This window comes from Taudactylus pleione, unplaced genomic scaffold, assembly GCF_031769625.1.
Source record: "Taudactylus pleione unplaced genomic scaffold, aTauple2 ptg000198l, whole genome shotgun sequence".
Lineage (NCBI taxonomy): Eukaryota > Metazoa > Chordata > Amphibia > Anura > Myobatrachidae > Taudactylus > Taudactylus pleione.
This window is the reverse complement of record NW_028284600.1, coordinates 13,696,542-13,720,225: the sequence shown is the minus strand read 5'-3', so window position 1 is coordinate 13,720,225 and position 23,684 is coordinate 13,696,542. Positions and strand designations below refer to the sequence as shown.

The window sequence follows — 23,684 nt, the reverse complement described above, 5'->3', positions numbered from 1 at the left end:
AATTGCTCAATTTACTTGAATATCGGAATAGCGTACAACTCAGGACCATTGGCGTTAGTAATGCTTTGTAACAAATTGAGTTCACATTTATGGTGCTCTCTTTGCATGTACAGTGGGACTGCAGTTCATTTGCATCATTCTGGCATCATAAGGGTAAAAGTGCCTCCATCACCCGCCCCGAGCCCGAAATTCTCCCAGTTTTGAGCTACTTCAGGCCACACTGAATTTATTGCGGCTAATTGGATTGACCCTATAGAGTGTAACAGTCATTATCACAGAGATGAGGCAGCCATTTTGTCTACTGAACTAGTATTCTTGAGAATGCAGCCTACCCATCCACAAAGAACAGGATCAGGCAATAGGGCTGAATTGATCGTTTTGCCTCTGAGGTCACTGTTTCCTATTGAATTAACAGGCGGCAATCTCTTGAAACGTCTGGACCCACATAACGGCCCCCTCCTCTGTGTGTAGGCGATGGGTAGGTGAGAGCACTACCTCTGATGATCCAGAAACACAAAAACAAAAGTTGTTATACAACTTCGTTCTTATAATACACTACAGTAAGGGATATTCAGGAGAGCGGGGGGGATGGAATAAAAATCAATATATGTAAAATGATTTATACTTGTACGGTATGAAGGGCTGTCTGTCACCTCTTCTGTGATTGAAAGTAAAATCTCAGATACAAAATAAGATGGGGTTTAAGATTTACAGATGGCTTTACCTTCAATCTAGGATAACGGAGATAAAATCTGTCTCCCGCTGAAGCATTAGACATTTTTTTCATGCTTACAACAAAACAAACAAAGCATTTAAGAGAGAAACTTCTAATGAAGTTTTAGGCACCATGGCAAAATAACACAATGGCGCTGCCAGTAATGGGCCGTCATCCTGCTTGTGACTGCCAAGTGCCTAAAGAGATCTCCTCAACTAAGATAGATGGGGAAGCAGCGTCTGGACAGATCACTTTCAGTTTTCAGAAGGAGAGAACAGATTTGCTCCCTGCAGAAAGACAGCTTGGGCCTGGTTCAGAGATGTACACTATGACGATATTTACTCAGATCGAGCGATTGTGAGCTGCACTGCGCACACACAGCCATTGTTTTGTGATCAGGCACGCATAAGATTCACTCGCAAAGTGAGTGACAGGTAGGCAGCGTTTGGGGGAGACAAGGGGGGGGGCTAGGCAAACGCAGGTTTGTCTGACCGTTTAAATGCCGTTTCATGGAATTAGCCGCTGCTATCTCCTTCGCAGTATGAAGGCTCTCCACGTGTCCGGATAGACACTGTGTTTGAGACAGGCCAGACTTAGCACATATCCTGCATTGCTGATGACCGGATAAATCCCAACCATATGAGACAACCTTTTGGCAATAAGGGGGCCAGTTATTGTTTGTCAGAACTGTCTGGGGTCTTATTAAGACCTCATAGGGCCCCAGGCAACATACTGGCTTGGATTCCCAATCCCATGCAAAACATATTTCCCCTTTTGCCATCTATGATCTGAGGTGAGCACTGTATGGGATTGGTATGTCTGTTAGAGTTCCCTCTATATTATAGGCAACCAGGACACTTCTCTTAAATGAAAGCACTTTTGATGCCAGAAGGTAATAACTGATAAGTGGATCCCATACTGCAGGCTTCCCAATATTATATTCATTAGCTCTGCCAGTATAGAGCACGGGTTGGTCACCAAATATAACTCAATTCTTTTTCCTTAACCAGAATGGTCAGCACTGTTTGGCTGGTCCCATGGACATAGCTGAATTCACTGAATCATATTTATTTGGGCACTTCAAATTCACAAGTTCTAACTTAACATGTTTCTGGATACTCCTAAAGGTTCCCACACACTGAACGACTCGCAAAAGATGTGATGTCGTCAACGATTTTCCTTGAACTCCCTGGGCAACTCACTGGCACTCCTGGACAGACAATATCTTGCTAAACTGTGCAATGTGACTAACGGCCTATTGTGTGTCCTTAATGATTTCCAGTGCATTGTTAAGGAGATTGCCAGATCTTAAGATGCCCATACACTGTCAGATATTTTGCACGATTTGCCGATTTCACGCATCAAAACGACAAATTGTGCAAATCGTGAGTGTCCACTCATGTTTACTATGCTGATGCGCGTACCCGGGGGTCGTACATCGCATCTTCAGATCTTCCCTCCTGCTGGTAAGATCTGGCAATCTCGTTAATGATGCACTAGAAATAGTTAAGGACGCACAATAGGTCGTTAGTAGATTGTTTGTCAAAAGGAACCCTTTATGCACGATATAGTCAGTCCAGGACTGCCAGGGAGTTGCCGAGGAGCCCAAGGGAAATAGTTAACAACATTGCATCGCTTGCAAGACGTTCAGTGTGGGCACCTTTACCTGCAGTAGGTAAGATCTGAGGATACGACAAACGACCCACGGGACATCGCATCGGATTGTTATCGTTCCTGGAAGCTGCACGGTTTTAAACTATGTATCGTTCCGATGCATCGTGTTCATGCAAACCGTGCCTAAAATTGTCCAGTGTGTGGGCACCTTTAAACTTTGGGGAATCTTCTGCTTGTTAGGACAAATCCTCAATGTTGGGAGCTCTGCGCACTTCTAAATGGGTATAGAAACCTTTGTACAAGACCATACCACAGTATACAGGGTTATACATGCTGCAGTGCGGGGGAAGGGTACTTCCATTTTATGCCACTGATACTGATGTTTTAATTGGCGTTTAATGAACTCTTGGTACACTTTGTGCAGGTTCTATATCTAGGTGGGGATATATACTGGATTGATTCACTCCTGCCCAATTTCACAAATTAACTAATGTAGCACTTTGAATTTGTGGGTCCTTAAATCATTAAAATGTAGAAAAGTTTGTTTGTAGACCTGCACCACCATCGGGGGAAGTTGTGTGTTGGGAGGCAATGGGCCTGATTCAGACCCACTCGCGAGCGGCTGTCCGCTCGCAAGTGGGTCGATGGTGTGCACTGCGCATGCGCACGACGGAGGGAGCTCCGTCGTGCGCGAGACGCGACGAGCGAAGGACTTTCCTTCGCTCGTTGTGTCTGATCAAAGGGGGCGTGCTGTCGATGTTGATTGACAGCACGCCCCCTTTGGTGGGCGTGCCTGCCAGACGGAGGCGTTCCCAAGGGAACGCCTACCGTCTGAAGCCGGCCCCACTGACATCACTAGTGATGTCAGTGGGAGTGATTTTGGCTCTGATAGAGCCAAAATCACTCCTGGCCTTGCGGTTGAGAAACTCAACGGCAGGCTTCTGCTCGCACTGGCGATGGTCGCGATGGTCAAGACCATCGCGACCATCATCCTGCACGCTCGTATAGGCTATGGGTGGTGACCCACAGCTATACAAGCGTCCAGGAGGACGCTCCATATTTATGGAGGTGGGCCCTGATTCAGAGCGAGCGCTTTGGTCAGAGCGTCCGGCTCTGAATCAGGGCCAATGTGCAGCCAGGGAACTGGAGCCCTTTATATCTGCTTCTGTAAAAGGTCAATTGAAAAAGTGAGTCTGTGTCAAACTTCAATGTAATTTGGGATCCTAGTCTTCCTTTTTGTTGGACACCAAACATAGCAAAAAGAAAGCACAATAGTGCACACACTGTAGAATATGGATAGCAGTTATTCTCACCTTTTATGAGTAATAAATACACGTGGGACAAAGTTTGTTTGCCCCTCTCTTTTAGAATGTAAGCGCTTACGAGCAGGGCCCTCTACCCTCTTGTGCTTCTCCTTACTTTACTTTCATCTATTTCTTACTCTAACACTTGGGGCCATATTCAGTTTGAGGCGAAAAGTCCTCCCATCAAATTTGGGGTACATAAAAATGAGTGCAAGCATATTTTAAGGTCCCTAAAGTCATTTTTTAAAATCCTTAAAAAATCCAACTGCCTCTGCCACCCGCAATCTAGAAAACACCTACCGCATACTTGGGAACCCCTAGAAAACACCTGCCGCATACTTGGGAACCCCTAGAAAACACCTACCGCATACTTGGGAACCCCTAGAAAACACCTACCGCATACTTGGGAACCTCCCCGAAAACACCTGCCGCATACTTGGGAACCCCTAGAAAACAACTGCCACATACTTGGGAACCCCTAGAAAACACCTACCGCATACTTGGGAACCCCTAGAAAACACCTACCGCATACTTGGGAACCCCTAGAAAACACCTCCCGCATACTTGGGAACCCCTAGAAAACACCTGCCGCATACTTGTGGACCCCTAGAAAACACCTACCGCATACTTGGGAACCCCTAGAAAACACCCACCGCATACTTGGGAACCCCGCAGGAGTCAATTTCGCTTGTTTAGAACTTTGTCCCCCAATATTTTTTTTCCCATCCCCAAACCTTTTATGGGGTGACCAGAGGTTTATTTTTTTTTTAAATTTGACACACAATACCTTAGGGGGACATTACAAGGGATACAGGCTACTTTTTATTACTTTGTACCCCAAAACCCCAATTCTGCACTTTTTTTTGCCATGTATTACATGGTGAAAAGTTATCCCCGTTTTTAACAAAGACTTTTCGCACCGGCGAAAGTCTTTGAAATTGAATATGGGGATAATTGAAACTGGCGAAAATGACATCATCTCCGATAACGGACTTCTCGTCCCGTACTGAATATGGCCCTTGGTTGTTTATGCTCTGCTGCTTATGTGGGTGTTAAGGTCGCTAATGTAACAATTAAATTATCTATGTCCTTGTCCTGCATTGTTTTGTACTGTATTGTACTGTAAGTCACTGGAAAGTCTTTGAAATTGAATATGGGGATAATTGAAACTGGCGAAAATGACATCATGACTTCTCGTCCCATATTGAATATGGCCCTTGGTTGTTTATGCTCTGCTGCTTATGTGGGTGTTATGGTTGCTAATGTAGCAATGTATATTATCCATGTCCTTGTCCTGCATTGTGTTGTACTGTAAGCCACTGGTCAACTTTTTGTTTATGTACTTTGTAAGGCGCTGCGGAACACTTGTTGCGCCATATAAATAAATGATAATAATACCATTGCCCAACAGCGGTTGTGAATACAACGAAGTATCAAGTTTAACATCAACCATCCGTCTTCCAGCTTAGAAAGCTGTTAAATAGTGCGACATGATATAGACAAAAGAGGTGATCTTTGAGCCCAGATCATAACTGCACTCACCTTATATCTATATATTTAATGAGATTTGGACATTCACTTGTTAATCCCAATGCCCATTGGTGTGTGTAAATTAGAAGAGCAGTACTTCTCCTAGCTTCACGTTTCTCATACTCTGGGCCTGATTCAGAGCCGCTCATAAGCGGCCGCTCGTTCGCTCTGAGCGATGAACGCACAACTGCGCATGCATATGGGTCGTAATGCGCATGCGCAAACCAGTCATTGCGGTCGGAAATCGTGCGCTCGCAAAACAGCTAGGGGCTGCTAATTTGATTGACAGAATGAGGCGTTTGTTGGTGGTAACAGGGGAAGGTGCTTGAAAACGGGGAGTGGAGATCCGAACGCAGGCGTGCCAAACGGTCAAAAGGGCGTTTAATGGGAGTGCATAATTAGTAAAGGAGCATCATCGACCACGTCACTTGGTTGTCTTTTAGCCTGAACTGCTCGCAGTGATAGCGGGAAGAAAATCCTACCACAACCACTGCGAGCAGTTCAGATGCCTTTCGATGTACCCGATTAAACTAATAAATACCGGAGATGACGTGTGATGCGAACGGCAAAGGGGCGTCTTTACAAAATAGCAAGCGCATTTTTCGTTCACTCGCTCAGACGTAGAGACGTCAACAAACTGCAAAAAGCGAGCGCTCAATTTAAATAGCCGGCCCCTTTTTTGGAACGACCGTCCGGCTCTGAATCAGGCCCTCTGTGTGCTTCCTCAGGCTCTATCACATGGGCACAGCGCCACTAATTGACTCAGAATGTTAAAATGAAGCATATATTAATGCTGTTTCTATCCAATGTACTTGTGAGCTTTACATTTCAGGATTCATGTATCAATTCTGTATGAGAAGACAGAAGTCTGAACGCCCGCATCACCCACTCTAACCCATTTACTACCATAACAGCAGGCAGGAAACCTGGACTGATATTGGATTTTTGGTTTTTAGCAAAATGTTGTAGTTCCCTTCAGAGAATCAAGTTCATCAGCCATACGGCAGCAGACCAATGACCTGCTGCAACTGCCTTGTGATCAGTTGGGTTATATAAATGGTATTTGTATTTGTCCTTACCGGAATGTGTCCTGCGCATGAGTAGACCCCCAAACATCGGATATGTACGTAAACCATCGGGTTTGTGTATATCTCAGAACCAGGCCCTCTATACACTCTTTACATTCTCAGGCATGGTGCTGGTTGCTGAAGTTTCCCAGAACAGTGCAATTGGAAGGTTCAATATATGTCTGATTAGCTGTATAGAGGGCGGAAAGACTGGGGCCATATGGCACCACTATATATTTATTGCATAGTTTTTGCATTTATACCTCACTCATCCACATTGTGTGTGTGTCTCTCTTTTTGTATTTTAGGTGAAGTTGTGGAGATAGACCCTTATAGGCTGCTGTCTCCACAAGTGATCGGCGCTCCCTCCATAGGAGAGGAGTAAAAGACTCAGGGCCTCATTCAAGGCGGTCGGAGGATGCAAGCGGTCGCTCAGAAACTGGGCGGCCGCTTGCATCCTGACCGCCCCCCTCTGTTTCGGTCGTTAGGCTGTGGGTTTACACCCACAGCTCTAACGACCGCTAGGGTGACGGTCGTGATGGTCAGAGACCATAGCGACCATCGGGGCTAACGACGAGACCCTAGGGTAGGGTCTCACTTGTCGTAAGCCCCTTAAAAAGTGGGAGGCACATATAGAAACCGTTGTAATTCCTACACCGTTCATCTGATTTGGATGTAATTACCCTCAAATTAAATCTGAAAGTCTGCAGTTAAAGCACATCTTGTTTGTTTCATTTCAAAGCCATTGTGGTGGTGACTAGAGGCTAAACTATGAAAATTCTGACAATGTCCCAATGTGTGTATATGTGTATATATATATATGTGTGTGTGTGTGTGTGTGTGTGTGTGTGTGTGTGTGTGTATATGTATGCACACACATATATAGATAGATATCGATATATCCTCCAATTGATACTTAAAGTGTTATTTACATATTTTCATTTACATTCAAATACATTAGTTCTGTGTAGCATTGAGGGTTTGTACACACAGGTGTTATTATTATCCTTTTTCATATGTGCTGACATATAACGCAGCACTGTACAGTGAGGGGAATGTGACACAGGTTACATACAGTGACATGATACAGAATGTAATGATGGCCTTGCCAAAGTGAGTTAACAAAATAAGAGGTGTTGAGAACAATTTACACACGAGATAGAGGAATAAAAATTGTAATTATTGGTGGGGAAAGTGTGTGTGTGGCTACTGTAATACAGAATAATCCCCAGCCACAATAATAAAGCCACCTTTGGAGTCTGGCATTTCTGTGCAGCTACTTGTGATGCGATGTGTTTGGAATAAGGAGAGATAAAAAACAACTTTGTATACATCTTAAAATAGTCAGTTATTTGCAACCATTACTGTCCATCATTTATCTTGAAAAACAGCCCTGCTTAACACGGATGTGGTATATTTTGTTGACATTCATAATGTTGACATGAGAATGTCGACATGCTTGCCATGTCATCACTCATCATGTCGACACTGATGAAATTATTAGAATGTCGTAAAAACGTCCCTGGTGGTCTCATGGTGACTTACCTGGCATGGCGGCTCCAGCAGTGTCTTCTGGGTCCAACGATGACATCCTGATAACTTCCAGAGGCGCTTCAGGTGGTATGGCTAATCCTGACCCCTAACCCTTGCCCTCCTACTAGTGCCTAACCATAACCTCCCCTCTCGTACCCCTAACCCTTGCCCTCCTACTAGTGCCTAACCATAACCTCCCCTCTCGTACCCCAGCCCTAACCCTTCCCCTAGTGCCTAACCTCCCCTCTCGTACCCCAGCCCTAAGCCTTCCCTAAGTGCCTAATCTCTCCTCCTGTAGCCTAGCCCTCCATTGCTGGTCTGTGCAGAATGGCATTCTGCAAATGCCGACATGTTCAAAGTCGACATCGTAACTGTCAACATTATGACTACATCCCGGTTCACACATAGACAACACATAGTACTTTGTCCTTGCTTTTACCAAGTTGGGGCACATTCAGCATTGTGTCTCAAAGTACCCCCTTCCCCCAACCATCTTCTGTACTATATAATTAATGAACATTTCCACAAAGCCTCATTGCATTAATGGTTTTGAACATTGTGTACAAAGTTGACATTGATGTAATATAAAAGGAACCTCTGTGTTTTTGGACTATCTACTTCAAAGCTCCTTTAATAAGCTTTGAGAACGAGCAGATGAGAAAATAACACCTGTATATACGGGTTCAATTTGGTAACTGATTTCAGGGTACATAAACAATATTTTATCAATATTAATAACTGATAATGTTCCTGGATGCCTGACTATTTTGATTTATAGGGATGTGAAAGGGGGAGGGGGCTAGAGTCAAAATTCAAACTGACTTAATACATGTATTAATATATTTAGGCTGAAATCTACAGCACATACTTTAATCGGGTAGGTAAGAAATAACTTTAATACATGCTTATTTCTACCATATGGTAACAAAAAAGTTAACAATAATTAGGAAATTATTATTTGGGACAAATTAAAAAAAAATATATATATATATAAGTTGGGTTTCTCTTTAATACTAGACACAATTTGGTCAATGGAGCAGAGACGAGGGAATAACAGCCACTAACTCAGCGAAGCAGTCCCTCTTTCTGTTCAGTGCAGTCTAGAAAGAGGTCCCTTTAATTCACATGAAAACTTATACAGTTTTAATCATAAAACAAACATTTAAGGGGTGTTTTCAGGAGGTTTATCACGCGCCCGTACTACGCAGTCACCAGATGCTGGTCACACTGTCAGTGCTTCTCACAGTAGTAATCAAATGATCACTATGACAAGAGTCATTTGTCACTAGGATCTGGCCATAGCTACTGTGCTTGTCAAACTAGTGTATTGCTATTTGTCATGTTGATTTATTATTCTGGCTGTGGCTTTTTGGCCGACAGAGGAGAAGAATATTTATACTGCTTTATAATGCTGGACCGAAGGCTCTAGTCTTATTTCTTTGTAATCAGTTTAATAGATTATCAAGGTATGGATGACCCTAATGGTTCTATTCCTCTAAATTTGAGGGGGTCTTAGTGGGGCCCACCACTCTGCACCCATTCCGTTTTGTCTTTTAGAGGAGCTGAACTTTCAGCCCAGGCGTAGCTTCAGGGCGCCCCTGGGCAAAGGGACCCCGTCTGTGGAGAAGTCCGTTTGAAGAGCCTGAACAGAGCCTTGGGGCCAGGAACAGGGATGTAAAGAGACATTCTTCTATCTAAAGCATTGCCTTATGAACTGTGCCCACAGAACACTTGGTTGCACCTTTTAGAGCATGTGCAATGGATGAAGAGCGGTGGCTATTCAATAGATGAAGAGATTTGAATGTGTAATAGGTGAATAAAGGTGACTGTAGAATTTATTAAGAGAGGTTTATATGGAATGGATGAATAGAAATAGATGTGCAATGGGTGAAGAGAGGTAGGTGTACACTCAATGTAGAGATGGATATGCAAGGGGTGAGAGAGGTGGATGTGCAATAGATGAGAGGTGGGCGTGCAGTATATGGAGAGGTATGTGTGCAATTAATGAAGAAGTGGGATATGCAATGGGTGAAGAGAGGTAGGTGACACTAGATGTAGAGGTGGGTATGCAGTGGGTGAAGAGAGGTAGGTTTGCAATAGATGAAGAGAGGTGGGTGTGCAATGGGTGAAGAGATGTAGGTGTGCAATGGATGAAGTGGATATGCAGTGGGTGAAGAGTGGCATGTGTGCAATAGATGAAGAGAGGTAGGTGTGCAATGGGTGCAGAGAGGTAAGTGTGCAATGGATGATGAGAAGTTGCTGTTTAATTTATGAAGAGAAGTAGATGTGCAGTGAATGACGAGAGGTGGGTGTGCAACAGGTGAAGAGATGTACATTGGATGACGAGAGGTGGGTGTGCAATGGATGAAGAGATGTGCAGTGAATGACGAGAGGTGGTGTGCAATGGATGAAGAAAGGTGCAGTGGATGAAGAGGTGGGTGTGCAATGGGTGAACAGAGGTAGATGTGCAATATATGAAGAGAGGTGAGTGTGCAATTGGTGGAGAGGTAGGTGTGCAATAGATGAAGAGAGGTGGGTGTGCAATGGGTGAAGAGGTAGTTGTGCAATAGATGAAGAGAGGGGTGTACAATGGATTAAGAGATGTTGTTTCATTTATGAAGAGAAGTAGATATGCAGTGGATGACGATAGGTGGGAATGCAATAGGTGAAGAGATGTACAGTAGATGATGAGAGGTGGGTGTGCAATGGATAAAGAGATGTGCAGTGGATGACGAGAGGTGGGTGTGTAATGGATGAAGAGCTGTGCAGTGGATGACGAGAGGTGGGTGTGCAATGGATGAAGAGCTGTGCAGTGGATGACGAGAGGTTGGTGTGCAATGGATGAAGAAAGGTGCAGTGGATGAAGAGACGTACAGTGGATGACGAGAAGTGCGTGTGCAATGGATGAAGAGATGTGCAGTGGATGACGATAGGTGGGTGTGCAATGGATGAAGAGATGTGCAGTGGATGACGAGAGGTGGGTGTGCAATGGATGAAGAGATGTACAGTGGATGACGAGAGGTGGGTGTGCAGTGGGTGTGCAATGGATGAAGAGATTACAGTGGATGACGAGAGGTGGGTGTGCAATGGATGAAGAGATGTGCAGTGGATGACGAGAGGTGGGTGTGCAATGGATGAAGAAAGTTGCAGTGGATGAAGAGGTGGGTGTGCACTAGGTGAAGAAAGATAGGTGTGAAATGGATGAAGAAAGGTGGATGTGCAGTGGATGAAGAGAGGTGGGTGTGCAATGGGTGAAGAGATGTGCAGTGGATGACGAGAGGTGGGAGTGCAATGGATGAAGAGATGTGCAGTGGATGACGAGAGGTGGGTGTGCAATGGATGAAGAGATGTACAGTGGATGACGAGAGGTGGGTGTGCAATGGATGAAGAGATGTGCAGTGGATGACGAGAGGTGGGTGTGCAATGGATGAAGAGATGTACAGTGGATGACGAGAGGTGGGTGTGCAATGGATGAAGAGATGTACAGTGGATGACGAGAGGTGGATGTGCAATGGATGAAGAAAGCTGCAGTGGATGAAGAGGTGGGTGTGCACTAGGTGAAGAAAGATAGGTGTGAAATGGATGAAGAAAGGTGGATGTGCAGTGGACGAAGAGAGGTGGGTGTGCAATGGGTGAACAGAGGTCTCAAAAAATATAGGTAAAATGACTTTAGCGCTCCACTACAGATAAAATGCAGCTCTTTTCACATCAAAAGATCTATCCCAGAGATCACAAAGCAGATAAACAGTATTCGGGTATGATGTGTATAATAGCGCTAGTATCTATGTCATCTAACCTTTAGTGGCAAAAACATTTTTTTTAACAATCACAACAAAAAAATATATATATGCTTAGCTTAAAATAAACAATTGGGTTTCCTTATTTTTATTCAGTAGAAATCCTCAATGGTGATGGATTATCACCATAGTACATGAAAACAAAATAAAAATGTGTAAAAAAAAAATGCAGTGAATCTTTAGATTCAAATAAGTGTATAACTAGACATAAGCATGACGGAGCGTACCCCCACTCACTGTTCAGAGAGGAGAGAGACTCCTGTAGTGGTTTCTTTGGGTGGAGGTTTGCTATTATAGGATAGCCCTCTCCTGCCTAGAGTAATCTCTTCTATATCCAGAAGTTAGAGGTGGCGGTGTTGTACCTCACTTACAATTATGAACGGTAATAGGTAGCCTGTAAAGGTATATTTATAGCAGAGCAGTAATGGTGCGTACCGATACTCACAGCATCAAACATATGTTGAATCATATAGAGGTTTTTTTTAAACTTCAAACAAAAATTTCTCCAAAAACTTTTTCTAAAAAGTATATTTTTCCAAAAATATGTGTATCATTATAAACAGACAATCAATACAAGAAAAATGCTTGGTATTGCTCTCTGGGGAGGGGGAGCTGGCATACCACAGAAGAAGGAGTGGCCGGACTAAGAAAAATATAAAAATTTAATTATTACCATGCACCAACACAGGTGTAGTAAAATATAGCAATCGTACCTTAATTCCGTGGATGCGAGCAAAAAAAGGGGGGGGACCCCACTAGATTGCGAGATAAATATATTTTTCAAGACATAGAGGGATAGTCCTGAGAATCTCCTTAAATAGCATCACAATAAAGCAAGATGGAGAAACTTCCGGTTCCGGTCCGTATACCGGAAGTTTATGCTTCGTCCCTAGGTTTGCTCCATAAGCTACAGTGAGGGACATCAGACCCATGGGGCATGCCGATCAACGTTGCAGACATGATCTCATCAGTGTAGAGGCCGGTATATAGTTGAGTGATCGTGCCGTGACTGGATGCCGGCAACTGGAAGTGGGCATCGCGCTGTAGTCGGATGCCGGGACAGGAAGTGGTCATCGCGCTCACTGCTTTCAGGGAACTTTAGTTTTCAGATATATGGGGGATAGTTCTCATATCCTTTGGTGATGGATTCTGTAATGAAGCTATCAGAGGGATACGTTCCAAAAGAATGTCCTGGTTAGGGACATTGGCCCTCATTCAGAGGCGGTCGCAAGAAGCGACCGCTCGCTCTGAATGAGGGCAGCCGCTTGAATTTTCTAGTGCGGCCTCCTGGTCGCTAGCTAAGCTGTGGGTTACCACCCATAGCTTTAGCGACCGACCAGGTTGATGGTCGCGATGGTCAAGACCATCGCGACCATGCGGGATTGCGACGAGAGCCTAAGGTTGGGTCTCGGCAACCGCAAGCCCCAGGGAGCTTCCTGCTCTGATCGATGTTCCCCACTGACATCACTGCTGATATCAGTGCGGCCGCCCACAAAACGGCAGGCGTTCCTTAAGAAACGCATCCGTTTGTGAAGCTACCCCCTTGCTACACCTACAAAACGGGGCGAGCTGTCGATCAACATCGACAGCCGCCCCTTTTGTAGAGAGCTCCGGAGCGAGAGAATTTCTCTCGCTCCGGGGCTTGCGCACGCGTAGTGCGGCCGCTGCGCGTGCGCAGGGCCTAAACATCGACCCGGTTGCGAGCGCTCTACGCTTGCGACCGGGTCTGAATGAGGGCCATAATCATTTTGCCTACAATAATAAAAACATAGGTAAAAATAGTGCATATACCATAGAGGTATATGTGCAGTGGGTGAAGAGAGATAGGTGTGAAATGGACTTAGACAGGTGAATGTGCATTGGGGGAACATCAGGCATGCTAAAAAAAAATCTGAAGTACCCGTTGTTGCCCAGGTTTAAATCTTCAAGTTAAGTTTTATTATGTGATATCGTCCAAATCCATCCAGTGGAAGGCCCAGAACCGGCTCCCTGGGTCAAAGTTCTGCCCGGCGCACTCCGTCATGAGGTCCAACCAGGACCCCAACCTCTCCATTAGGCATCCCAGACCAATTGCCACCCCTCTGTGAAGTATTCATCCAAATCCATCCAGTGGAAGGCCCAGGACAGGCTCTACGGGTCAAAGTTCTGCCCAGCGTACACCAAAGGGTGGTCCGACCAGTACCTCAACCCCCTAGTATGTCTTCTGGGATCCAATGTTACCACTCTGTGAAGTTTTCATCCAAATTATGTGATGTTGTCCAAATCCATCCAGTGGAAGGCCCAGAACAGGCTCCCTGGGTCAAGTTCTGCCCAGCGCACTCAGCTGTGAGGTCCGACCAAACCCCAACCACTCCAATGGGCAACCCAGACCAATTTCCACCACTCTGTGAAGTTTTTATACAAATCCATCCAGTGGAAATCTCACAATAGTCTCCCCGGGTCAAAGTTCTGCCCAGCGTACACCAACGGGGGACCAACCGGGTCCTTAACCCCCTAGTATGTCTTCTGAGATCCAATGTTACCACTCTGTGAAGTTTTCGTCCAAATCAATTCCGTGTAAAGCTCAGAACAGGCTCCCCGGGTCAATGTTCTGCCCAACGTACACCAATGGGAGGTCCAACCGGGATCCTAACCCCCTGAAACCTGGCCAGGAGCCAACTGGACCACCTCGCATTGGTTTCATCCGAATCGGTGTAGTGGTGTCCGAATGCATAACTAACTAGACAGACAAACAAACAGGCCAATGAATTTTATATATAAGATTATACTTATCCAGATATATGTGACCACTTACCATAGGACCTGGTTCACAGTTTAGACTTCAGTTTGCAGCTTCAAGCACTCTTATGTCAGCTCTGTTTTTTATAGATGCATATTTCTTGCTCATCATCAATGATTTATCACTGCGCTCATTTCTTCTGCACATCTCTGCAAAATAACAGCTGGATTAAAACTCACATTAGCTGTCATTTTAAACAAGTGTTATAAGATAGTAATTTCACAATAGTTTTTTTTATTATTTATTTTGCCATGTGCCATGGATATAGTAGCTTGTATCCCAGTGGTGACTGTGCAGCTTTCTACGGACTGAGATGTATGCGGTCTTTCTCCGTCCCATAGAGCACTACTGTGTTTTTTGTTTTGTTTGTGCAAGAACTTTATTCCGAAACAACAGCCGTCAGTGCGACTAAAGATTTCAGGAAATAATAAAATTGTTATGTTTGATTGACAGTGAAAGACAGCTAACTGTTTTATGGAGAAAGCCAGCATATGCCAGAGGGGGGTCCATTGTGTACATGGAAGGATTGATCACATACTCACAGCGGGGGTCTCTGCATTCAGTGAAGCTGAATCTGTCTTCCACACCAGACTCTATAGACGTGGAGAGTAGAACAGATGCACCCCTCACCCTCGGCCATAGACCGCTCTCTGAATGCCTCGATTTATTTCAGTGTGTCTCCATTGCGCCCCAGAGTTAAATATTATTTCCTGGTTCATCTGACACGTAGAGGGAGAGAGTAAAGGCCATCATAATAAAAGTCAGATAAATTAGATGGGCATTTACATCAGGCTCACTATATAACTACAGACAGGGCTTCAATACTATAAAGTTGCCTAAAATCAATAATTCTCAGTTTTATTACTCTTTTGACCTTAAAGATCCCCCGTTTTTAACTAATTGAAATGATAAGACCAGTAAGTCGAAATATTTCTGTGCATTTCATTAATTCACAAAGGCAGGGACGGAAATTAACAGTATTATTTATTTATTAACAGTTTCTTATATAGCGCAGCATATTCCGTTGCGCTTTACAATTGGAAACATAAATAGAACAAAACTGGGTAATAACAGACAGATATATAGGTAGGAAGGCCCTGCTTGTAAGCATACAACCTATAGGGAAATAGAGGCATTGATACACAAGGATAGGTGCTATATACAGTATTGCATTTTGAACCAACCAGAATGCAGAGTTACAGTATTACAGTAGTAGGTAGATATATATATATATATGGCACAAAGAAAAGGGAGCGCACCATCGTGAAATAAATGACAAAGAGTTTATTGCATTCTAAATAGGAACACTCACATTTTGTCTAAAATGAGCAAGCATATCACAGAGAGTCCAGGTGAATACCGCACGGCGATATCCTCTAATCCGTCTGACCGCTAATGGTAGATGCGGGTAACCGGCTCTTTCGCGCTGGTGGGACCAATACCAAGCGTCACTCCAGTGCCCAAACTAGTTTCGTCACAATGGGATATATTGAGGAGAGCTTGCAATATATCCCAATTAAATATACAGATTTAGAGCTGGTCGGGAGAGATACTTTTTTCAGTACACAATGGAACTGATTTGTGCCTTGGACTCTTTGCTGTTATATATATATATATATATATATATATATATCATGGCACTCTGATTTAAAATTGCTATAGGGGCTGAACTTAATATTCATGAGAATGCAGCCTGTGACCTCAGGAAGGAGGTTCCCCCTGTCACTGGTTCTAGTGGAACGATCCCCAGCACTCTCCTGCATGCCAGCTCAGCTAGATAAAAAATGGCCGCGCTACCGCGTTATGGACTGGCTTCCACCAAGCGGAAGGTCGTTTTTATCCGTATTAATTACCATGTATGATGCAGGAAAAAAAGTGCGCATTAGAGTAACACTCCTGCCCAGTGGTATCTCAGCCATCATAATAGCTTTTATTTTATAGTGCACTGATTTACATATGGAACGTGTCTTTGCATCTATACTTTTTAACCACTTGACTAATCGTTTTTATTTCTTAAAATCCAGACATAAATTGTTAGGTTTATTTTTTCATTCAATTACATTTAGAATGTATTTTTAAAAAAATATATAAATATTGTATGTACAAAAAATAAAAACCTAGGGGGCGTTTTGCACCCCCTGTGTCTGTAGGGCCCCCATAGTAAAATCACCACCCCCAGTGGAAATAGTCCCCGCACCCTTGTGGCAAAAGATCCCCAGCTGTATTACCCCACAGCACCCCTAATGGTAATAGATCCAAGTGGCAGAGCCCGCTACCTAGTATCCATAAGCTCCCACTGTATAGGTACCCCCCTCCCCATGTGCAACTTTATATATAGTTGTATATTTATATTTTTAATATATTCCTCCCCCCAACCAAAAATACTTTTTGTTGGGCATAATCCACCCACCTCCCCCCCCCCAGTGCCAAAAGATGCCCCCCTTCATCACCACACTCCGCCTGTGGCATAGCCCTATCCCCTCAACTTATTGCAGAGGAACGTGGGGCAGGGGGAAACAGATCATCAGTTTTCCCCTGCTGCAGCTGATCTCAAAGATCAGCATACTAGTGCTCATAGGGAAACAATGTTCCCCTCCTCCCATTTTTGGCATATGGCGCGTGCACCCCAGAGTGCCGTTAGCACGCTTATTCTGGGGAGCGATTTTGCATGTGATGTCGGCAGTCAGACCACAACATCACTGCCAGGGGGCCAGAGCGCAAGGAGGAGATCCGTTTAGAACGGATTTCCTCTATGGCATACGGGGGACGCAGCGGGATGGCACAGTCACATGGATACTACAGCCCAGCTGGCTGAGACTGTGCCAGGTAAGTGCTAGATGTTCTGCCATACAGAAAAAATCCAATTGTATGTTTATGCCCCTGCAAGTGAGATGGTGATGTAAATAGCATGCCCAGTTTGGTCATTTCTCACTGGGTAGCTCCTCAGTGGCCTAGAGTACTGAGAACATCGGGCAGTGCAGCTGGCACTGAAGACTTTTGCCCAGGGAAAGATTAGCATGCTAACCGGACTAACTAGCCTGGCAGACATGGTACAGGCTGGAGCCTCTCCTGTGGGGGAATGGTAGACTTTTATTGTATCCTTATTAATTTGAATTATTGTGTGTATATCTATATATATATATATATATATATATAGTAGAAAAAAGGGGGGGTAGCACTCAACAGTCTTCTTAAAAACATCTTTTTATTGCATCTCAGTAAAAATGTTACAACATTTCAAAATCCGACGTTTCGGTCCTGTGCATGGACCTTTGACAAAGGTCCATGCACAGGACCGAAACGTCGGATTTTGAAATGTTGTAACATTTTTACTGAGATGCAATAAAGAGATGTTTTTAAGATGACTGGTGAGTGCTACCCCCCCTTTTTTTCTACTTTTGCATGAAGAGGATTATTGTGATCCCATATGGGTGTGTCACCCCAGCAATTTATTATTGAAGACGAGAGTGTGGACCTATTTGGACTATATATATATATATATATATATATATATATATATATATACATATACATACACACAAGTAAATACCCTTTCAGGCTGCACAATTGCCACTTCCATTATAAAGTCATTAATTTTGCTATTGCAAAAATTGAAAAGTTGAATGAATATTGATTGTCACATAGGTACTAGTTAATATCTTATCCTATTGCTGCACTGTTTGGATGTTATTCACCAGTATTTGCTATAATAGTAGTTTAGAGCTTTCAGCCTCGGTGGTCACATCAGTATTGTACTATAACGCGAGGGCACTCACCAGGCTTCTCAAAGGAAGTAGTTTATTACTCACATATTAATTCAATGCTGTGAATTATGATGTTTAAGAAATCACATCCTTTGCAGAAGCCTGGTGAGTGCCCTCTCATAATAGTACAGTATAGACATACACTGGGCACCGTTTAGGTATATGTGTGTCTTTATGTATAGCAGTGTAAGATGTGTGTGTGTGTGTGTGTGTATATATATATATATGTATGCGTGTATATAGGAGACACCAGATAGCAGTAAAGTTTGTAAGCAAAGCATTTAAATGTTACAAACAATCCTAAACTGGATAGGAAGTGGGTTTAAACTGGCTTAAAGGGATTATGGTTTTAAAGCTGAATAAATGGTTCCCTGTTTTAGTTCAGACACATTAGCTTTTAAAAGATTACTTGTGTATTGACCAACAACCTCTGTAGCAGATCTTAAAATAATGATCTGTGCTGAGGGGGTATCATTGTATTTGTGTTGGGAAGGGGGCATTCCCTAGAGGAGGGCTGACGTTTGGACTCTCCTTACTTCATCTTCCCCGCTGAGGATAATCTGTTGGGGATGTTTAATGCACTTAATTAAGCTTAGGTAAAGATCTGGTTCCAATTAGCATGGAATTGCACATACCCCACCCTGTCGCTAACAGTGCCAGTGGAAACAGAAGTATTACAACTGGTAATTGACATACTAAGAAGTAAGCTGTACGCCCAGCATAACCCGGCCATACTTTATTATATACTAATGTGATTTACTATATAAAATGTGTTCTTGTCTTTGTTGCTTCACTGCATAAAGTGATGATTCCTTTATCTTTTAGCTCCTGGACCTGTTCATGATTTGGGACTGGTCAACATATCTAGCTGACTATGGCCAACCGAACTCCAAGTATCTGAGGGTGAATCCAAGCACAGCCCTAATTCTACTCGAGAAGTGAGTATGTACTCCCTGCGGTCATGTATCTATAGAGTGATCATGCAATAGGGAAAGAGGGTTTGTATTAGCGCATGCTGTATCCAGGCCTGGATTTCTGGAAAGTCACATAATACTAATATGAGGGTTGTAGAATGATAGTGGTGTTAGGGTACCCATTGATTCCTTACCATATAATTGTTTTTTTGTAGTATGAAAAAGAAAAATGCATATTTCAATTACTGGTAAAATTTAATAGAAGTTGGCATCACGCTGAATTCTTCTCACTTCATTCAGTACCTACAGTAACCTATATTAAGTTGCTGTCGCAGGACATTCCGGGGGCCACGTTGAGTTGTACCAAATACAGATGTGTCCTCGTTTATCTTTGCTGCAGTCGCGCTAAACACCCCCTCTCGGCGCGCCCGGTCCCGTGAGATCAGGTCCTCTGCTAGCGCCGGGTGTCTGTTTGCCGAAAAATGCAACTAAGTCACATTGCCATGACGCTGGGAAGCACCAGGTGCCGATTAAATTGATATGTGACACTGCTATATCTGTGTGCGGCCGAGTCTCTGAATCAGCATGTGAAGGGCTGCGATGAAGCAGACGCAGCACGTGTGGGTACAGGTAGCGGGTTCTAAAGCTTAAACCCCCAAAATACACAGGGCTGTAGTGATGGGCAATAATAATAATAATAATAAATATTTAAATATGTGTTATTTTTCATTTCTATCGATCACCACAACAGCACTGTGTGTTTTGGTGTTGTGTCGAGTTGCACACAATTTGCACTTAAACCATAAGTGACATTTAAGTGTAATTTGAGTCCGAAAAGACGCTGCTGGTTGGCAATATCACAGGATGGGGCCAGCTCTTCTGCAATAGCCTATGTTATTGTCGTCACCATCATCATTTCCTCACTTGGAGGGGTTGAGAACCCGCAAGTTAATCAATTCCTGACGGGCGCATATGTGTCTGTGCCTTCATATGTCGCATTTGTGCCAACACGCTCATGCTGTACTTTGGAAACATTGACACACACCCTCCTCCTCATGATCTGTCCCTTTGATCATAATTAAACGTTGATTAGCGCATATGCGACTGACTGTCCAACCATACGTAGCGCTGTATACGCATGCGCAGAAGTAAAATGCGTATTTTACACAGTAAATTGCGGGTCAACGTCACCTCCTCAATGTGTAATGTGCACGCCAGTACTGTACGTCAGTTCTAGAGTCCACCTGGTCAACCTGTGGCTCTCCAGCTGATTTTGAGCTGCATGCTTATCATGCCTGCATGGCTGGGGCATGCTGGGACTTGTAGTTTGACAGCAGCTGGAGCGCCGCAGGATGCCTATCTGGTCTGCATGATTATATATGTGCTAAGCTCGGTGATGATAGTGCAGTTGTGTCAGCATATGAATATAGGGAATTACAGCCTGTCACTTTTGCCTTTCTTTTCCTAGGATGAAAGACATCAGCAAGAAGAATAATATATTCGCTCAGTTCAGGAAGAACGACCGGGACCGGCAGAAGTTAATAGACACTGTGGTGAAACAGCTTAGAAGTCTGGTGAATGGGATGTCCCAGCACTCGTAGTGCTGGTCTGGTCCCTTCTACAAAGTATACAGAGACCTATAATCAGCACATTTCTTTCCTGCTATCTTTATTGTTTCTGCAAAATAAAAAGGAGTGGCGTTTAAATGCCGGCGTGGTCAGGAAACAAATATTTTTAAGATTTGTTTTTTGTAACTAGAAGGTATTTTATATATTGCACACAGGTGGCGGCGGTATTGCCGAGGACAAAACAAGTCACCGCTGTGTACCGCAAAAGAATGAACTATAAATATTGTATTTTAAATATTGCTGCTAAAGCCGCCACTTTTCCGCTACTAGGGCATTTTGCGAAAGGGTTTTTCTAAGTCACGAGAAGTCATTGCTATGGTGAGAAGTGCGCCAATCACGGAGAAGCCATGTCTGGTAGTGATCATGTAACATTACAATACAGATCTGCATCTATGGCTGCTGAATGGAAATGTCTTCCTATCTGAGTGTATGACTGTGACCCTCCACTTTTATCATATATTATGTTCTCAGGGTTGTGATTTTGGACTGTACTTTGTAAATACTGGCTTTTACTCTCCTTTGGGAATAAAAAGAATGTTGACGAAAACATGAGATGTTAACTTTATTTCTGAAAATAGCCAAACAATATACATTCTTAGTTTCCACATGGTCCTTTGCCTTCTAGCAACTGTATGGAATGGCTTATCTCCATCATAAGAGAAAGTTTGATAGAACATCTTGGTTTAATCAGAAAACCATTCTAAGGTTGTTCATTGAATGCTGACATATTTCTGCTAATGTCTGTTACACATGCCTAGTCACTGACAGTGTGTTCTCTGGGCGGACACATATGCTACACTCCTTATCTACCTCTTTAGAAATCTTAGAAATTGGACATTTTCTTTATCATAAAATGATCGTTGCTTGCCATATATATTGGACAAACCATCCAATATTATTGTAATCAACGTGTCAGTCCCCAGTCAGCAAACTGGTGTCATTCAGATGTAAGCGCCATTGTAAGGGAAAACATGGAGGGACACTATGTAATGATTGTGATATTAAAATGCTATAGAGAATAGATGTTCTTGGTAATTAAAGAAGGATTGTGCAACCAGCCGTGGAACTACAAGTTTCAGCATTTCCGGTCACATGCTATGGGCCTGATTCATAGTTGTACACTAATGCCGCTGCTGGGTATGTGTCCGCAGGTGCTGTGCAGGCGCTGGGAGATGTGTTGAGACGCCCGCCTGCTGCATTGCAGACCCAAGCATCGGCGTAAAATTGTTGCAGCATCTGCGTACAAAGACGCAGCATCGGTCTCAGGTCATTCCATTGTTGCCAGGGACGGACTGGGGCTCTACATCAGCCCTGGCAGTCTGCCCTGTGCGCACGCACATGAAGGGCGCCGTCGTTTTATTTCAAGGGGGTGCTGCAAGTCACGGGGGCCTGGCCTCATGGCATGCCCCCCTCTCTTCCCGGCCCACTGCCGCAGCCCCTTCCCTCCCCCGGAGTTACTGCACTATATCCGGTGGCGTTGGGTGGAGGGCAGGGGTACTTTACACCCTCCTCGAACCGGGCCAGAGACCATCCGCCCTTCTGGCAAATGCCAGAAAGCCAATCCGGCCATGGTTGTTGCCGTCCAGAGTAAGCCCATGGTCCCGCAGAATGGCCGTGGGAACTGAGTTGCATATTCCCTGCGTATAGGCTCACAGTCACAGGGTGAGAAACCCACCAAAATGGTCATGACACACCTGCATTCCTTGCCGGCATTCCACCAAAACACTCCCTGGCTATCAGTTACACTGTGAATAAATTGTTGCTGCGAGTGACTCCAGTAATTTACCTTGACACATGCGCATTGCAACTCAGGTGTATGCGCAGATTGCCGATTATCGCTCAATGGCGAAAACATCGGCAGCGAGTACAACTCAATCAGGCCCTATATCCCATTTTTGTTTGGCTGTGCCCCTGGCATCATATACAGGGCTGTGTCTGCTGTACATTTATTTACAATTAGCATTTTGAGTTAATGCTCCCCTTAGTTATCCATAAAACTTACTGTAATCACTTTGCATGTGACAAATATTGGGCTTAGTGGGTTTCCCAATGGCTATTGGCAGATGCCTGTAGTGTGAGCAGTATTAGAGGTCTTCAGCCATGTGCACCTCAAGCTACCACTCTCCTTTTATTGCAGTTTGTGATCTGGGGAATTGGCCCTTCATGGGAGAGACATTTCAAGTCGTAAATTACTGAGAGTGGGCTCAAAGTCCAAAGAGATTTATACTGATGGTGCTATAGATTATTACATCCCTGCCCTGCCACGGATCATGTGGGGAGACATTTGTATATCGATCGGTGCTGAGATGCCCATGGTCTGACTTTTACTGCAGTAACAGAACCCAGGGCAGCGTCTTGTATCTATGCCGGGTGATACTGTAACTATTCCCATCATGATCATACACAGCAATAACTAGAATAACTTCACAACAATGTGGTTACTTATATTTAACAATCGTATCATGGTAACGCTCTCTATAGGTAATTGTACAGTATACCCTTTTGTAATTGTACTCTGTGTCTGGCTGGTATATATGGTAGATACATGGCTCCAGAGCAGATATATTACCACTATGCAGGCGATGAGTAGTAATTATACAGCTAATACGTACAATACAGAGTATGTTAGGTGTAATGTTTAGGTGTGCTTATATAGGAAAACGTGTATAATCATGTGAAGCCTCATGCGTTATTGCGCACAGGCGCAGTCCTCTGGAGCATAACTGCGCAATCTTCCTTTATGTACTAAGCTCCTCCACAATATTTTATGGTGCTAAAAACTCTTCACTTGACTGATATTTTATTAGTCATTTACCACCGGACCACAACAGGTGTTTCCAGTACAGCAGCACAATCCTGGCTATAAATCCCTACTGGGCAAAGAACTCGCCGGGGATGAACGGGTTAACGCTCCTATGGTTAATAAAAGTCCAGTTTTATCTGGAAGTTAGTACCCCCCTTCCCCAGTGTATCCCAGTGCATATATAGGGTAATATCTCCGTGCTGTGCCTTCAGGACAGGTGATTCAGGGCTGTTGTA

General features: G+C 44.0%; 1 protein-coding gene across 2 annotated transcripts in view; it reads left to right on the top strand.

Annotated features, from left to right (window-relative positions):
- EXOC6 (exocyst complex component 6) overlaps positions 1–21,182 on the top strand; it is a 311,843-nt gene extending 290,661 nt beyond the window's left edge. For both annotated transcript variants that reach the window (XM_088476992.1, XM_088476990.1), the window contains 2 exons: positions 18,929–19,041; positions 20,486–21,182. In XM_088476992.1, the coding sequence (XP_088333118.1) occupies positions 18,929–19,041; positions 20,486–20,618 (246 nt within the window). In that variant the 3' untranslated portion in view covers positions 20,619–21,182. The remainder of the gene's footprint in view (positions 1–18,928; positions 19,042–20,485) is intronic.
- Positions 21,183–23,684: the final 2,502 nt, after the last annotated feature.